Consider the following 16155-nt stretch of genomic DNA (forward strand, 5'->3'; position numbering starts at 1 on the left):
GGCTATACCGGCGGTATTTAATGCGCCGTGGGAGGTGGTGTTTTCTCTACTCCAAGTGGAATCCGGGATTGCGTGGGCGCTGTGGGTGAGTGTCGGGAGGGGTGGGGGAATCGCGTCCCTTGGTCCTGTCGTGTGGCGGCACCGGGGTACGCGGCCGGGCCTGTCCCTGCCCCTGCGCGTCCTGGCGGGGAGGAGCCGGGAATGCCGGCTGCGCGGCGCCGCCGGCGGGCCAGGCCTTGCTCCGTGTCCCGCGGTGGGGAGCGTCTGTTCGGCCTTGGGGCGCGGCGGCACCGTGGCTGTCCCCGGAGAGAAGCCGCTCCTGCCCCCTTCCTCTCTGTCGCTCTCGCTCCCCGTGAGCCCTACCCCCGCGCTGTCTTTAGGAAGCCTGCCGTGCGCCTGCCTCCTTCCCTCCCGTCCCGCGGCCGTCACCGACCCGGGGGCTGCGGGGAGCTCGTCCCGGTGCTGCAAAACCCTGTAAAGAAACCCGCGTTTAACCTTCAAGTCAGCCTCGGCCCGAGGTGCTGGGCCTGCGACGTGAGCGTGGGGCTCCGTGGTGGCTGTAGAAAGCTCTTGGTTCAGTGCTCTCCTCTGGGATATTAATGTTGTTTGTGAGTAAGGAGGGCAAAGCTGTAATGGTGCAGTGATAGTCCCTTGGATTGTTTTATTTAAGGTGCAACTTCTCTAGTCCTGTGAAGAGATAAAACTGTAGAGCCTCTTCTGCATAGGTAGGAAGGGTTCAGCTCTCCGTTCTGAAGGACTGACAGGAAGTTCAAGCCCTGGTTTTGCAGACCAAGGGGGAAGTAACGTCCAGCCTTTTGCTGTGTAGTAGCCAATACTTACTTTTTGTAGTTTGAAGCTTTCTGGAACAGGCTTCTTTGGAGCTCTTTAGTGTGACTTATGTGCTTCAATGACCTTGTGATTTCAGAACTATTTAACTATGGTTAAGGTGGTATTTAAAGTAGTCTCTGACTTAACAAGTAGTTCAAATCTTGTTTGTGTTGGACAGAAAGTCAGCCTCCATGTGTTTTGTCTGTGCTCTGGAGCTGGACATCTGATTGCTGTAGAAACCGGTTGAATGAAGGGGAGGGTCAGATACCCTGGACTGATGCCTGTGTGCTGGTTTCCTGAAAAGCTCCACATGAATCCTGCCCCGGCTCTGTGTGTGAGGAGGGTGGCTTCATTAGGGAACACCAGCTTCAGTGAGAAGCATTACTTTATCTTGGTTATGTCTAAGTAGTCCTTCTGAAGGTGTTCAGTTCCCATGACTATTAAAGGGAATGCTTACCCTGCCTGGTGATTTGGGGTTCTTCTAATTGGTGTTTAAAAGTAGTTATTCAAATTTAAACTTGATAGGTGCTTTAAATTAAATTGATGCTATCTCTCGTGGGGGAAAGGATTTTTCTATGTCAAAAGCCACTATCTGTTCTAGTACAACCTTGCTTGAAAGAAAATTTGGGGTGGTGCTTGTATTGCAGTATATTGTGTGGGACAACTTGCAGCTGAAAAGGATTTGTTTCAGATATGTAGAGTAGTCAGCTGCTCAAGAAATCCTAAGACAAGCAGTCAGATGTTTTAACAACTGTCTTGTGACTACTCTGTAGAAGCAGAAGAAAGGCTTAAAGGATCTGGCATAAAGCCGACTCAACAAAATTCTGAATCACAGTGGCTGGAGCTGCTGAATGTGCTTCTATTACATGGGCACTGGAGTTTTTCCTCCTAGTCCGGGCACTTGGACTCGAGGCACACTTCAGGGAGCCTACTCTGGAGTTACTCAGAAGGCTCCTGGACACTATCCTGAGTAATGTGTTGTAGGGCCGCCACATCTTAGACCAGCTGGCCTCCAGTGTCCCTTTCAACCTTAGCCATTCTGGGATTTGTAAAGCTCATTGTTTTCCTCGTTCAGATGAGGTGCTGTATCTTTAGCTCTAACTTGAGAGTTAAGCTTAAGCTTGTTTGCTTTGTTGCTTTAGTGGCAGTATTTCTTTTCAGTATTGATTTCAGGTAAGGAAGATAGTAAACTGTAAAGGAGTCTTGGGTTTTCTCATGTGAACTTCAGTTGAAATAAAAACAAAAGAAGGAAGTGGTAGCACTGAAGTAGTCACTGACAACTTGCTCATGACCTGCTGGGGCTGGCCTCTGTTCCTGTGGCTTCATTCTGACCTTATTTGTGAAATCTGAGTGGCAGGCTGAGACTTAAGACTGAAGCAAGCACAGTTTTCCAGCTGCTTGTCTTTAACCTCCTCTGCAGAGCACAAAGTGTGGTGCTTTCTTGGACCTGGCTACCAGCATTCAAGCCTATGGCATGCTATTAGTTGAACTCATAATGAAATCTCCTCTTTGAAGTTGCATTTTACTTGGGTAACATTTTGCCTGTAAGTCTGCAGTAAAATAAAGTGTATGATTTCATTGAAGTATCTCTAGAGACAAGACTGCTCAGTTCAACTTTGAAAGTTATTTTGAGGGGAGAGGCATAAAGAGTGGTGTTGAAATTTAAATATGCTTTGGTTAGCCACTTCACTGTGGTGATTTCATGAAAGGGAGAGGCCTCAAGTTTTATATTGGTACAGCTTGATGTATGGCATTAGAAGCTTAAAGGTGAAAGTCTCCTGTGGCTCTTGATTACTGACTGTCACTTCTTAACCCTGTAAAAGCTAAATTATTTTTCTGTCACAGAATCTTCAACAACAGTGCTCTGAAAACTAGTCCAAAAATGTCTGCTCTGGAAACCCTCTTTAAATACATTGATGAACACCAGGACCTCTATGTTCAGGTAAGTTTTTCTTGAGTTTTTTACTGCAGCATGGGCAGCTAAGGGATATTAGGAGTTAGGTGGTCAGCTTCAAGCTTGTTGTTACATCTGTATGATATGCCCAGTAATAATGCCAAGTAATGGGAGAGAGGGGAGAGTAGGCAGCAAGTGTGAGGGATTTGAGTCAGGCCAGAAAACTGTTTCTTACATTTAGGCATAGTTCTGTTTAAAAACCTTAATGTCCATGGTAAATTTATTAGGAAATGATCTATTACTGTATAGTGCAATGGTGACCTGTTTAGAGGTACAGGGAGCTGATACTGGTTTGTGAATGCCAAACTAGGTTTATAGTTTCTTCCCTTTGAAGGTGGGAGATGAAATATATTACAAAGGAAGCTGGAACAAAGCTTTCTTGTATAAAGCAATTTATGCTGGGGTACAGAGGGAGAGGTTGCCCTCTCCAAAGAGTTACTTTGCTGCTTGACCTGCTGTTTAGGTTGTACTGTAATCCCTTTCATCCATGAAGGAATCAGTGGTACAGCACTGTGAACTCACGCATGAGCTTGCCAAGTGTTCAGCTTGATTTCTGCCAGTTCTTGCTGAACTCACACAGGGAGAAAAAGCTGAAGTGGCCTTTTTGAGAGGCCCAAAAGACTTTAGCTGCTTCTGGATACTTAAAGAACAACTAAAAGGGCACCATAGGCACAAGCTGTGATACTCTTAAGCTCACTTGATGTGTCTGTAGACTTTGTGCTAAGCAGCAGGGACAGCTGTAGGTGAGTGAGGTTTTAGAGAGCTTTTTGAGAGTAATATTATTGGTTAAAAGTTCTTCTTTGAGCAGAGGACAGAGCTGATGTGCCTCAATTTGAACTTGACTTAAACCAGTGTTTGTTGAATTGCAAGGTGTGGTGGTATTTGCATGGTGCCTGTTGTGCAGTAAAACCTGTAGCTCTTCCATCTCTGCAGCGCCTGGCAGAGTGGGTGGCAATCCAGAGTGTGTCAGCATGGCCAGAGAAGAGGGGTGAAATCAAGCGCATGATGGAGGTTGCTGCCAAGGAGATTGAGCGACTGGGAGGCACAACAAAACTTATGGATATTGGCAAGCAAAAGGTACGTGACCATCTCCATGGCAGCTTAGTAGGAAAAAATCTCTTTAGAACACAAGGTGTTTTGAGTGAGGAACTGCTGGTTTCTTGTGTTCCCAGTATGAAAGGCACCTAGACTCCATTGAAAGGCAGTTTATTTGACTTCGTCCATATTATCATATTTCCTTATAGTGCTTTCTTATGTCCCTGCAGATGCTGGAATCTCCAAGCTGTGCAGCATCTAGCAGGCTCTGCAGATCTAACATACTCTGCGGATCCCATACATGGAAATTTTTTTCAATTTTATTTATTCAAGCTGTTCAGTTCCACTCACAGAAGGGATTTTGTGTGAGAATTTCTTGATGCACTTTTAGATTAAGTCAAGGACATACAGGTGATGTAATCCTCAGTGCCCAGTGGGAGCTGCCTTCAGGTTACAGTGAGTAGCTCAGTTTATCCTACAGTCCAGGGATATGCACAGCACAATACAGGCAGGAAGGTGAAGCTGTGTGTGCAGCATAGCATGGCATAGGCTTTGGGCTATTCATGTAATCTTTTGTGGGGCACTAATTCCTTGGTGCCTGGTGGGCTTCTGGGTTGGGATCACCACACAAAGGTCCTGTGGGCAGTGGCCTGGAAAGGTAGCAGCCTGTTGGGGTGTAGGATAATGTTTTTGCTGCCACGCAGTCTGAGTGTTCTGTTAAAAACCTTTGTTTATAGTAAGCCTTGGGACCCTATTAAAGATGTTGAATTACATTTCGGACTGTATTAAATGTGTTTAAAATACTTTTTGAACTGAACATGAATAGAGCACATGCAAACCAAAATGTTAGACATTTAAACAACAGGCTGCTATTGGTCCTTAGACCCATAGACTATAAAGATACTGACTGAAGTTTCAGTAAGTCTGCCAAAGGACTTCTGGCCTCTTTCAGGAGTGTTACATTTGTCACAGGATTGCATTGCTCCCTTACTAGATACAAAAGTATCATTAAAAGAATGACTTCCCTCCTCGCTTTTAGCTGTCCAGACTGCTTTTCTTCCCCTGAGAAATGTGTCTATAAGAATAATAATGATAATCTCATCCTAGGGAAGTATCCACTTGGTATGCTCCTCCTCTGAAGTGCCTAGCCACTACCTGCCTCAGAGCAATATCCATACTAAAATTGTTGGACTAGGGTTTGGATAGTGGCATTAAAAACCTTGTACTGGAATGTTTACTAGTTTTAGGAGATTGTCCTTCTAATTGGTGTGAAAGACTGCTGAGTGAGATCTGTGTTTATGGACACCTTCTAAGCACTTTTTGCTTTGGGCAACTGAATTACACTTGTCTGTAGCTACAGGTTCCAGCAGGAAAAGGGCTGACTTGGGAGGGAATCTGTAGGTTAATTCTAGCTCTGCTACTGCCTACAGCCTAAAACCCCATCAAAAGCATTTCAGTTAATCCAGAGACAAAGTTGTTCTTTTCATCGCTGTAACTTTAGGTAGCAAAAACTGATTTTAGAGTTTTATACATAATATCTTTGTTAGGTAACTTTGAAGGTAACTCTTGCAGATGGATTAGTGTTCTGTTTTATATCAAGTACAGAGAGAGTTAGTCAATGTATTGTGTTGCTGCTATATCTGTGAGGGACAATGTAAAGCAACTGAACTTGTCAGATCAAAGTTGCTTTACTGCTGCACAGGAATTTGTGTTGATTACTGTAAATTCTTGCAGTAGGGCTTTATTCATGTAGACCTGCAGCTGGCCAAGGACCATGTAACCTGTTGATAAAAATCTGCACCTTGGGACCCATATAAGCAAAAAGTCAAAGCTTATCTTGTCTGTTGAACAATGTGTAGAAGTACATGTTCACCGGAAGGGAAATACTTGCTGACTGGGAATAGCATGTGATAATTGCTTATGGGGTATTCCAAGGGATTAAGCTAAATTCAACTCTTGAACTCCTGAACTGAGTTTATCAGCACTATCCCGCCCTTAGTGTAACAATGTAGGCTGGTACAAAGAAATATGTCTGTTATGCTGACCTTATTTGAGTGTAGGCACATGTTACACCCATCCTTACCACTGTCAGGAAATTTTTGTCCAGAGAGCTATACTGTGGACAGGATGAAAGTGCAGTGACAAGCAATATTGAATGGAGTTTATCACTTATGCTTAGGTCAGCATTAGATATAGCAGTTTGGCATGCAGTCAGCTTGCTCTGCTAAAATCTGATGTAGCATTGGTAGTTGAAAGCTAACAGTTCTAAGTGGCTTGGAACATTTGGACTGTTCCTGGGACTTGTCAGGAAACTAATTGGCATGATGCCACCAGGCCTTCTTTGGCACCCTGCTTCTGGCAATTGGTTTAAGTAGATTAGTTTTGTTTAGCTGTCTGTGTCTCTACTCTCATAACCTCCATAATATTAAGGTAATTAATGTATCTGATTAAAACTCTGACATTCCCCATTGTGTCTCTACTCTCATAACCTCCATAATATTAAGGTAATTAATGTATCTGATTAAAACTCTGACATTCCCCATTTTAGCAAAACTTCTGCCTTCCTATTTCTAGCTGCCTGATGGATCAGAGATCCCCCTGCCACCAATTGTTCTGGGAACACTGGGCACGGATCCACGCAAAAAGACAGTGTGTGTATATGGTCACCTGGATGTTCAGCCAGCTGCACTAGAGGATGGCTGGGACAGCGAGCCCTTCACTCTGGTAGAAAGAGATGGTAGGAGCAGTGGACTTCACAAACTGATAAACACTTCTGTAACAAGTGTGGTATTCCTCAATTCCTCAAAGTTCCAAAGCTAAGCCGTTGATTGCAAGAGGGAAGGAGATTAAGAACTGGTATGGGTGTTTAATACTGTTAAGGTAAAAATGTGCAGGTGGGGAAATGGTAAAAAAGTCTAGCTGCAAAATCTCAGCTACTCTTGGGATTGTTTCCTTTTCTGATAGTCTAGGCTGTAATTTGCATGTTTTCTTCCTTGTAGCTACAGCACAATCTTAACTGCTGCTTTCTATGGTGCTGGCTTGTTGCTAGAGAGCTTTTTAAGACTAATTTCTTGTTCACAGTTTGAAGCCTGTAAGATTATGTCAGACTGCAGGAATTTTGAACCATTACTGAGAAAAAATACACAACACAATTTCTTTATGCCTGGAGACAGGAGTGGCACAGCAACCTCTCTGGGTTGCCTTGTGTTTAACTGCTCTACTATGGGTACTACAGAACCTCTTTTGCAGAGGTAGTGCCCCAAAATTTGTCCCTCTCTCATAAATGGGGATGAAGAAATGGTGCAGTATCTCCTGTTGAAACAACATTGCCAGCAGTCAAGACTTAAACCTTCCTTTTCTATTAAAAGCTGGCGCTACCAACAGCTTCTTCTTTCACTTTCTCAGTGTCATATCAGTAGAAGGACATAAACCACTCTTGTTCCATAAGCATTAATGATTGCCAGAAAGTGGAGTATCTGTGCAACTAGTACTTTAGTGTGGTCACTTACTCATAGGCAGCAGAGTCCAAGTTACTGAATTGAGTTATCTCATCTCCTAGGAAGACCTAGGCTTGCTGTGGCTGTGGCTTGTCTCTGTGGAGCCTGGCCATGCAGGAGACATTCACCAATGGCTCTTTACCTTTGCAAGCTGTCTGGCCTGTTCTGTCACTGGTTACATGGAGTGCTGAGAGATTCTAGCCACAGCTCTGAGTTGCACTGATAGCTGCCTCTGCTATGATCTCATGTACTACATTTTCTCAGAATTCCCTATGGCCTGTCAAACTCATCTTTGACTAAATTCCTTTCTAGGGAGATCCACTTTTATCTGGAGAATCCAGAGAAGTGATTTGTCACTAGCTACTGAATTTTCACTCTTCAAACAAAGAATTATTGAACTGAAGATAATACTTGATAGATTTCTGCTAAAAGCAGAAAACTTGTTTCTGTGCACTGAGGTGTTTGTAGAAAATTATATTATCATGAAAAATAAGGCAGCTATGTCTTTTCCTGGCTTATAATAAACTCCTACTGAGGGAGCAGCTGGACGAAGAGGTGGGGAAGCTCTCTAAATGGGAGAGCTATTGCAGTCCTGTATCTATCCCACTTGAAAGGGTATGTGAAGCACGATGTAAAACTGCTACTTATGAAGGATCAGAAATGAAAGTTTTATATATAAGCAGGCTTAAAAATATTACCCAACACCAAATGTTCTTATCTAGGCAAGAGATGAAACCTCATACTATTTTTTCTCACTGGTTAATTTGTATCTTGTTTCTACAGGAAAGTTGTATGGGAGAGGATCAACAGATGACAAAGGTCCAGTGCTTGCCTGGCTGAATGCCTTGGAGGCTTATCAACAAACTAACCAGGTATGTGCCCAAAACATATTCTGCTTTTTTCACACACAGCTGAGTCTAGCAATAAATGTTATCCAAGCCACAAACCCTTGTGAGGGAAGCCTGCTTATTCAGCTGATTGGAGGAATGATGTAATAGTCCTGTAAATTTCCTGATTTCCTAGTAGGGTTAAGTTGACTTGCTGATGAGTTAGTCCTGTAGATGCTTATGTTGCACTTCTAACAATATTCCTTTAATGAAATATGTAGGAAGGAAAATACATATGCAAGCATGTGGAGCAGGACGAATAATCAAATGTGATCACTATCATGTAAAGATTAGTAAATAATGTAATCACATCAGATTACTTTGGCCTTTATCAAGGCTTTATGTCTCACTGCCACTGAGCTTTAAGAGGAGGTTAACTTAGTAACACTAAAATTGGGAGCTTTGCTTATTTCTGTTAAAGAATGTGCAATCACAAATAGCTCAGGGTGTTTTCTTAATCTTGCAAGACAAGTTCCTATTGCTTTTGAGAGGAATAACCAGTTCTCAGTTGCTGTCTAGGTATATAGAATATGCTAGACTGGATAGACAGGGAGGCTCTGTTCCTACTGTGGCATGCAATTCCTGTGGTTTATGTTAGTTTTCCTAGCCTGGTGGCTAACCTTTGGCAACAGATTTCTGCTGTGTTCCCATGCTTATGGGGTTTGGGGACAAGTTTTTAATACTTTTTTGAAGAGTTTGAATTCCATCAAATGAAGGATGGTGTAAGTGCCCTCAACATAAGCACAATCCAAACTTTAAACCATTTTGTGTATAATTAACAAATTCCACTGTCATTCCACTGGAGTTATTTTAGCCATGTCCATTTTTCCGCTTTGAATGCGACACATGAAAATTACAGATCACTGAAGGAGTCAAGTGTTTTCACATGCTTAATCTATTCTTGTTTTTCATTTCAAAGGAGTTTCCAGTAAATATTAGGTTTTGCCTAGAGGGTATGGAAGAATCAGGATCTGAAGGCCTTGATGAGCTGATTTTTGCTCAGCGAGATGCTTTCTTTAAAGATGTGGATTATGTTTGCATTTCTGACAACTACTGGCTAGGCAAGAAGAAGCCTTGTATCACGTATGGTTTGAGAGGTATCTGCTACTACTTCATAGAGGTAAGTGCTGAAATACACTGCAAATCTATTATTATTAAACTGAATTTTCCACAAGAGAAAGAAGAGTGTTTGTTAGTGCAAACCTTTTCATGCCAGTAGCTTTTTTCAGAAAAGATGAAACTGGCTACTTATGTGGAGTGTTTTTTCCTTTTTGTCTAAACATCCTTCCCTTGCTATCCTACCTGATACTTGGGTGGGTGGGATAGCTTTCAGATGTGTGAAGCAAGATAAACCAGCAATCCTTCCACTGAAGGATTGTCTCATAGCATAGATATCTTCATCCACATACATCCTTCTTAGAGATGGGTGTCACATTTGTGCTTTCCAGTCAGCTGGACTATCTCCAGTTAACCAGAACTGCTGGTAGATGATTGAGAGTGTTTTGACAAGCTTTTACCAGTTCCCTCAATACTTTGGGGTGGGGTGGATCCTATCTGGGCCCATAGACTTGTGGTGGCTAATTGACATAGCAGGTCATGAACCATCTCCTCCTGGATCACGGGCTTCCCTCATCTTCCCATCACCAACTTCCAGCTCAGGTAGCAGGGCATCCTGAGGACAACTGATCTTGAAATTGAAGACTGAGGCAAAGAAGACATTAAATACCTCTGCCTTTTTCTCATCCCCTGACACTATGCTACCCTCTGCTTTGAACAAATGATGGGGACACTCCTTGACCCTTGGCCAGATCAAGTTCTAGCTGGGCTTTGGCTGTTGTAGTCTCCTCCCTACATGGCAAAATCTCCTGCTGAATCTTCATTCACTTCAATCAGGTGGAATGTTGTGACAAAGACCTTCACTCCGGAGTTTATGGTGGTTCGGTCCATGAGGCCATGACTGATCTCATTGCTCTAATGGGTAAGAAAACACAGGTTTCACTGAATGCATTTAAAATGGGAGCAAGAACCATCCAAGCATGACTGAGTTTGCAGTAGCAAAGCAGTGACCAGTGAAATGGTGCTTGCTAGGTATGCAAAGCTACTGCCTTAGATGCAGAAACATGGTGAAGGTCTTGCCAAGAAGTTGTCTGTTTACTCTTGGCTTTCCCTAAAACCTTGCTGCAAATCTGCATGTTAATTAGATCAGCTGTCTTCTCAAATTCTGCTGTGGGTGTGATATTGAACTCTTTGGGAATCCTACCTTCAGACAAACAGTGAAATGTAGCAGTAGAATTCAATAGAGTAGCAAGCAAGTGTACATTTTGGATACCGGCAAATTCTTTTAAGTGTCTTCCATGCTCAGTGGTGCATGCTCTGCAAAATAGAAGTCTAAATTTCATTGCATTTACAGAGTTTTCAGAAGGCCCAGACTTCAGTTTCCCAAGGAAAGTGTTCCCAGCAATGACATCTTGTATCTTCTGGTTGAATACTGATATTAGGTGCTTCTTGTTTACAGGTTCTCTTGTAGACAAGAAAGGGAAAATCCTCATCCCAGGTGTTAATGAAGCAGTGGCACCTGTTACTGATGAGGAGCTGGCATTATATGAGAAGATTGATTTTGACCTGACAGAATATGCAAAAGATGTAGGAGCAACAAGACTTCTGCATGATGCAAAGGTGTGCTGCACTTCTCCTCTGCCCTGTCTAGATCAAGCTGTCTGTATTAGTAGGAGACCAGAAGCAAGCTTCTGTGGATGTGTGTGGGTTATTAAGTAATTTATTAGGCAGAGGATTCATCTGATGTCTTCAAAATGGTGAGAATGCCTTGAAGATAATTTTGCTTACTGTATGGCTGACTGCACTTTGCAAAGGAACTGCTAGTGTTAGATCCTTGAAAACTTATTCTAGGTTATCCCATGTTTAACTCAAGTAGTCTTGAGAATTCCAAATTTCCTCCTTACTCTGTATAAATAGTATTTGGAACTTGTACAGAACTTTAATGCTGTTCTCTTAATGCTAGATAAGAATGTTGGCCGCTTTCCAGAGGTCAGGTGACAATCTACACAAAACATCTGATTTTCTATATTTGTAGGATGTCCAGTGGGTTATCAGAAATAAAGCAATTGCTCAGAGATGGTTGCTCCTTAGGTGAGAAAAGAGCTTGAAACCCACTTTTGCTGAATTCAAGGCTGATATGCTGAACATGTTCCTAGACCTGGCAAACAAGGACTGTTTTGTAATCATGAGCTAGGCAGCCCAAATCTTTGAACAATCTCAAGCTCAATAAACTCATGTCTAAAGTTAAATCTTCATCCTGGGAGCTCTCCAAATGAATGCTTTTAACAGCATTGAATCTTACAAGATACAGGTATTATATACTAATTTTAAAACCCTAGATGTAAATACATCTCCTGTCATAAAAAGCAGACACAGGTGTTGTAAAAGGCAAGTTTACATGTGCAGGTCTGTCTTCTGTCCTAGTACTGTCAGGAGACTTCAAACTTAACTCAAATAGGAATAACTAACAATTTATATCCTCAACCTTGTCTTTACATGCTCAGGTTTATATCAACTGGGAGCACACAGGCTTCCTTGCTTAGCCTTGTCCTTTAAAGTAATGGATGAATTATAGCTTGGATGTAAGGAGAAGCTGGCAAGATGTTCTTTGTGATACTGAGTTGAAGCTGTTCAGTCTTGGCTCAACTGAAATTCCAGCTAAGGGACTTCTAAGCTGCATACATGCCAGAAGGGCTGTAAGGCTAGGGAGGGATGACTAACTTCCAGATGAGAAGCAAATATGCTTGAGACATTTGAACTGTGACAGCTACATTTGCTTTGAGAGAAGATTGTAAGCAGGTTGTACCTGGGGAAAAACCAACTTGTTAACATAAAGGACGCAAAATTTCTCAGTCTCCTGCATTTCTGCAGCAAAGCTCATGCTGGAGACATTGCACCTGTGTCTGCTCAGGGCAACTCAGCAACTGCACCAAGTTCAGGATCCAATGTGTTTAACAGCTGTGCTCAAGGTAACAGAGGAAATGCAGGAAGTGTACCTGGAAGGCAGTGGTGGTCAGCTTAATCCACCTGGAGTTCAGGATTTATAATGCAGCTGATGATATAAAGACAAGCATACAGTAAGCCTCGGTTTGTGCAGTGGTGAGGCTTTCAGAAAATGTGAACTTAAGCAGTGTCTTGGTGATGAAGGCACATGCTTGTCCTGAGGCAATGGGAATTAAAGCTTTCAGTGCTCCTTACAAACTGTGCTTCAGCACCTTATAAATGCTGCTTTTGTCCTTATCAGAATCAGACTGGTCATGTCCCCTAAGTTCCACAGAGCTAGGAGCGAGCCAGACTAGAACTGCTGAGTCTCTTAAGGTGCTGAGAACCCAGCTGTGTTATCAAAATGTGTGCTTAATGGGAGTAACAGCTTCTGATTGCTGTTCAATGAGCTGCATTTCTGCATGGGGAAAAAGCACTATTTCTTGCAAGTTCTTTATTAGGTTGAAGAAATTATTAATTTAGGGAACTCTGTCAAACTTCATGTAACCTTGCATCTTTCTCTTTGCTTCTGCAGAGAGAGATCCTTATGCACAGATGGAGATACCCTTCCTTGTCTCTCCATGGAATTGAAGGAGCCTTCTCAGCCTCTGGTGCCAAGACTGTGATTCCTAGGAAAGTGATTGGCAAGTTCTCAATCAGGCTTGTACCAAACATGACTCCTGAAGAAGTCACAAAGAATGTATGTTGAAATGGATTGCTGCTAACCAAACAAGTATATCTGAACTTCTGTTTACCTTGCCTTGGGAGAAGAGTTTTTCTGTTTTCTAAAGCAGCTCTGTTCATTTCCCACTATCTTTTTCCGTACTGCTCCTCAACACAAGATAACTGAGGGAATCCTGTGGTGCCTCAGTGGACTGTAGTGGTCTGATTACCTAGTTTCTCTGAACTTAAAAGGGCTTAGGAATAAATGCTAACCTAACTGTAGGGTACTTGGACTGCCAGAAATGCATAATCAAGAGCAGCAGTGTTTGACATACTGCCTAATTGTTCTACAATACGCTGTTAATTTGCCTAAAGAAGATATTCTGGTTCAGAGTAGAGAATCATTGGAGTACTTCAAAATAAGAGCAATAGGAAAAGTATTGCTGCACAGTTGTAGTGATCTACAAGTCCCTAAGATGCTTTTAGAATATGAACTTTGCCAGTACTCATACAAATGCTAGCAGTAGGTAAGATCATTCAATCTTTCTTACAGGTTGAAGACTACTTGAACAAAAAGTTTGCGGAGCTGCGGAGTCCCAACAAATTCAAAGTGTACTTAGGCCACGGTGGAAAACCCTGGGTGTCAGACTTCAACCACCCCCACTACATGGCTGGTAGGAGGGCCATGAAGACAGGTCAGTGGGATTTTTCACTTGGTACTGGTAGGATTAGAAGTCTTTTGTTCCAGCACCTCATGAAGAACTGAGGAGGTCATGTTTGCTGAATATTAAGCGTTCTGCCCTCATGTTTAATAACTTTGGAGCACTGAGGGAGCATGTCATGCGCAACCTTTAAATGGAAATCTGAGGTACGGGAAGGAAAGATACTGGATATCAGATTCATTTATGCTGTTCTGGGACAAGTTTTTTGATGTGGTGTTGCTTTTGCATAAGGATGAGATTGTTGGTTCAGATCATCTGCTAAGCCAAATTCAATGAAGTTCAGTCATACCACCCCTCTTAATCAGTTTAGCTAGACTGCATTGGGCAGCTGGAGCAACTCATGTGTTGGAGTACAGACAGGCCTTCAGATGAATTGTTGGTGTGTAACTGAACTCTGACAGTGACAATATTCCAGTGCTACATCTGTGGGGAGAAGCTCCACAGTTTTGTGGCTTTTGCAGTCTGGCTGATTTGGCCAGCACCTGGCACAGATGGGTACATGTTGGCTTAAGTGAGGGTTTGTGGGAGAAAATAGACTTCAAACTGACTAGAGTGTTGCTTTTCTAGTGTTTGGAGTTGAACCAGACCTGACAAGGGAGGGAGGAAGCATTCCTGTTACCCTTACTTTCCAAGAAGCCACAGGCAAGAATGTCATGCTGCTTCCTGTTGGAGCTGCAGATGATGGTGCTCACTCTCAAAATGAAAAACTAAATAGGTAAGGGAATATATATTCTTGTGCTGGAGTGTCTTTGCATGTATTATGAAAAACACCAAGAACTGAGCTCTTGCTTTTGTTTAATTCTCTGGATGGCAAAGTGCCATTCTCCCCAGGAGAGAATGACTGACTGGTTGGATAACTAGTTTGTAGCTGAATTTTGATTTCTATATTGATACTCTTGAAACCAGAAGTAGGTTTTATATTTTGGTCTCTAAGCTTGGCTACCCTCTCCCCCAGGGGTGGTGTTTCTGTCTTGCCAGGGGTGATGTAGGGGTTTGGGCAGTTGTGCCTGTTGCCTGCAGCAGCACTTCCCATAGAGTTTGTCATGTGCATAGGACTGATGTGTGGGCTTTGCAAATAGGACTTCTGCTAGAAATAAAGCTCAGTGAAGACACTGCTAAAGGAAACTGTCTTCTTTGCAGGTACAACTACATCCAGGGGGTGAAGATGCTTGGTGCATACCTCTATGAAGTTTCCCAGCTGAAGGACTAAGATACCTCACCTTCTGATTTATGGATTAGAAGTCTGAATTTTCTTGCAGAATGTCATCAATTACCAAGTCTTACATGGCTCCCCTTTTCTACTAACTCTGCTGCTTTGATGAGGGAGAGGGAAAGGGGCAGTTCCACTTGACAAAGAACACGATACACCAAAAATACTTCTCTAAATGCTTACTTTATATGAACAGAGTATTCCTTAACTGGTCAGCAGTCCTGAACTGCATCTTCATCCCTCTATCACTTCAGTTTGCTGTATTCATCTACATTTCCTGTAAATGAAGAGGAATGATTTACTCTCAGCAGTTTAAGTAGCCGCAGCAGTGGCAGAACTTCCAGCCAATTTAAGGTTCTTATTCCTGGGTATGTCCTGGAAACAAGTAATCGAGGTTATGGAGCAACACTGGAATGTGCTCAAGCTGTACTGAGACACCTGTCTTTGCTGACTGAGTGATTTGGAAGAGCAGTTTGTCTCTTACAGTTGATGCCTGCCTGCAGGTTTCAATTTACAGGGAATCAGGTTGTAACAAATTTCACTGTGGTAGTGACTACTGGCCATTTTTGTAAAGCTGCCTTTGTACTACCAAAAAAGAATAATAAATGATCATGCTGTAGTTTGGCTCTTGGTCTCTAAGGTTTAATTAATGGCTTGGGTGGAAATGTAACTTTAGGAACTTGGGAGGGACACTTCTGTGGCTATAAAGGCAGATGAGCAACATGGCTTCACAGGCTATATCTTGTGGGAATCCAAATTTTTATTCCTGGGCTCTGGCTCTGTAAGAATTTGTTGACTTGAAGCTGATGTTGCAAACTCCAGCTCTCTTATGAGAAACTGAGCTCAAAATGTTTCATTTTGGCTCTGTAAACCATGTCATCACACTGTAGTATAACTGATAATACTGCAAGGCAGTGAATGGAATTTTTAGGCATAAACAGAGAAGAGATCACTAGTTGCAACTACTACTGACATCCAACTTCAAACTGTCTATGGGATACATTAAAATTCAATACTTCTATTATGTCAAAACTCCTGAAAAAAACAAACCTCTTAAATGATTGCTATCTGAACTGGATTGGGCTCCCTGCTTCTGAATGACATGATCAGCACTGGCAGCCTAAAGTAGGTAAGTGTTTCAAGTGATGGTGCTTGGCTCTGAAAGCATGATACAGTCCTGTGTCCTCACACAAGTCAGCAGCATGGGATGATTCCCCCTTTGAAGGATAGAATGTGGGAAAATCTCTACCTGGTTTTCACTGTTGCTTGGTCTGGAGACTTAATGGTGGAGAGCTGTTGGGCTAGGGAGTCTTCTGGTGTC

At 42.6% G+C, this 16155-nt stretch overlaps 1 protein-coding gene across 1 annotated transcript; it reads left to right on the forward strand.

The window, feature by feature from the left end:
• Positions 1 to 15443, forward strand: CNDP2 (carnosine dipeptidase 2). The gene is made up of 12 exons (XM_084204827.1): positions 1 to 85; positions 2674 to 2770; positions 3716 to 3859; positions 6392 to 6554; positions 8098 to 8186; positions 9121 to 9321; positions 10095 to 10179; positions 10717 to 10877; positions 12775 to 12939; positions 13456 to 13597; positions 14192 to 14339; positions 14765 to 15443. The coding sequence occupies exons 1-12, from the start codon at positions 21 to 23 to the stop codon at positions 14832 to 14834; spliced, it is 1530 nt and encodes a 509-aa protein (XP_084060953.1). The 5' UTR covers positions 1 to 20; the 3' UTR covers positions 14835 to 15443.
• Positions 15444 to 16155: the final 712 nt, after the last annotated feature.

The sequence above is a fragment of the Fringilla coelebs genome, assembly GCF_963513975.1.
Source record: "Fringilla coelebs genome assembly, chromosome: 1".
Classification (NCBI taxonomy): domain Eukaryota; kingdom Metazoa; phylum Chordata; class Aves; order Passeriformes; family Fringillidae; genus Fringilla; species Fringilla coelebs.

Excerpts from the sequence above, each read along its gene's own strand:
- CNDP2 (XM_084204827.1), top strand. The coding sequence starts at position 21 with ATGCGCCGTGGGAGGTGGTGTTTTCTCTACTCCAAGTGGAATCCGGGA. Across the intron at positions 3,860-6,391 it reads TGGATATTGGCAAGCAAAAG|CTGCCTGATGGATCAGAGAT; the intron begins GTACGTGACCAT and ends TCCTATTTCTAG. Across the intron at positions 13,598-14,191 it reads TAGGAGGGCCATGAAGACAG|TGTTTGGAGTTGAACCAGAC; the intron begins GTCAGTGGGATT and ends TTGCTTTTCTAG.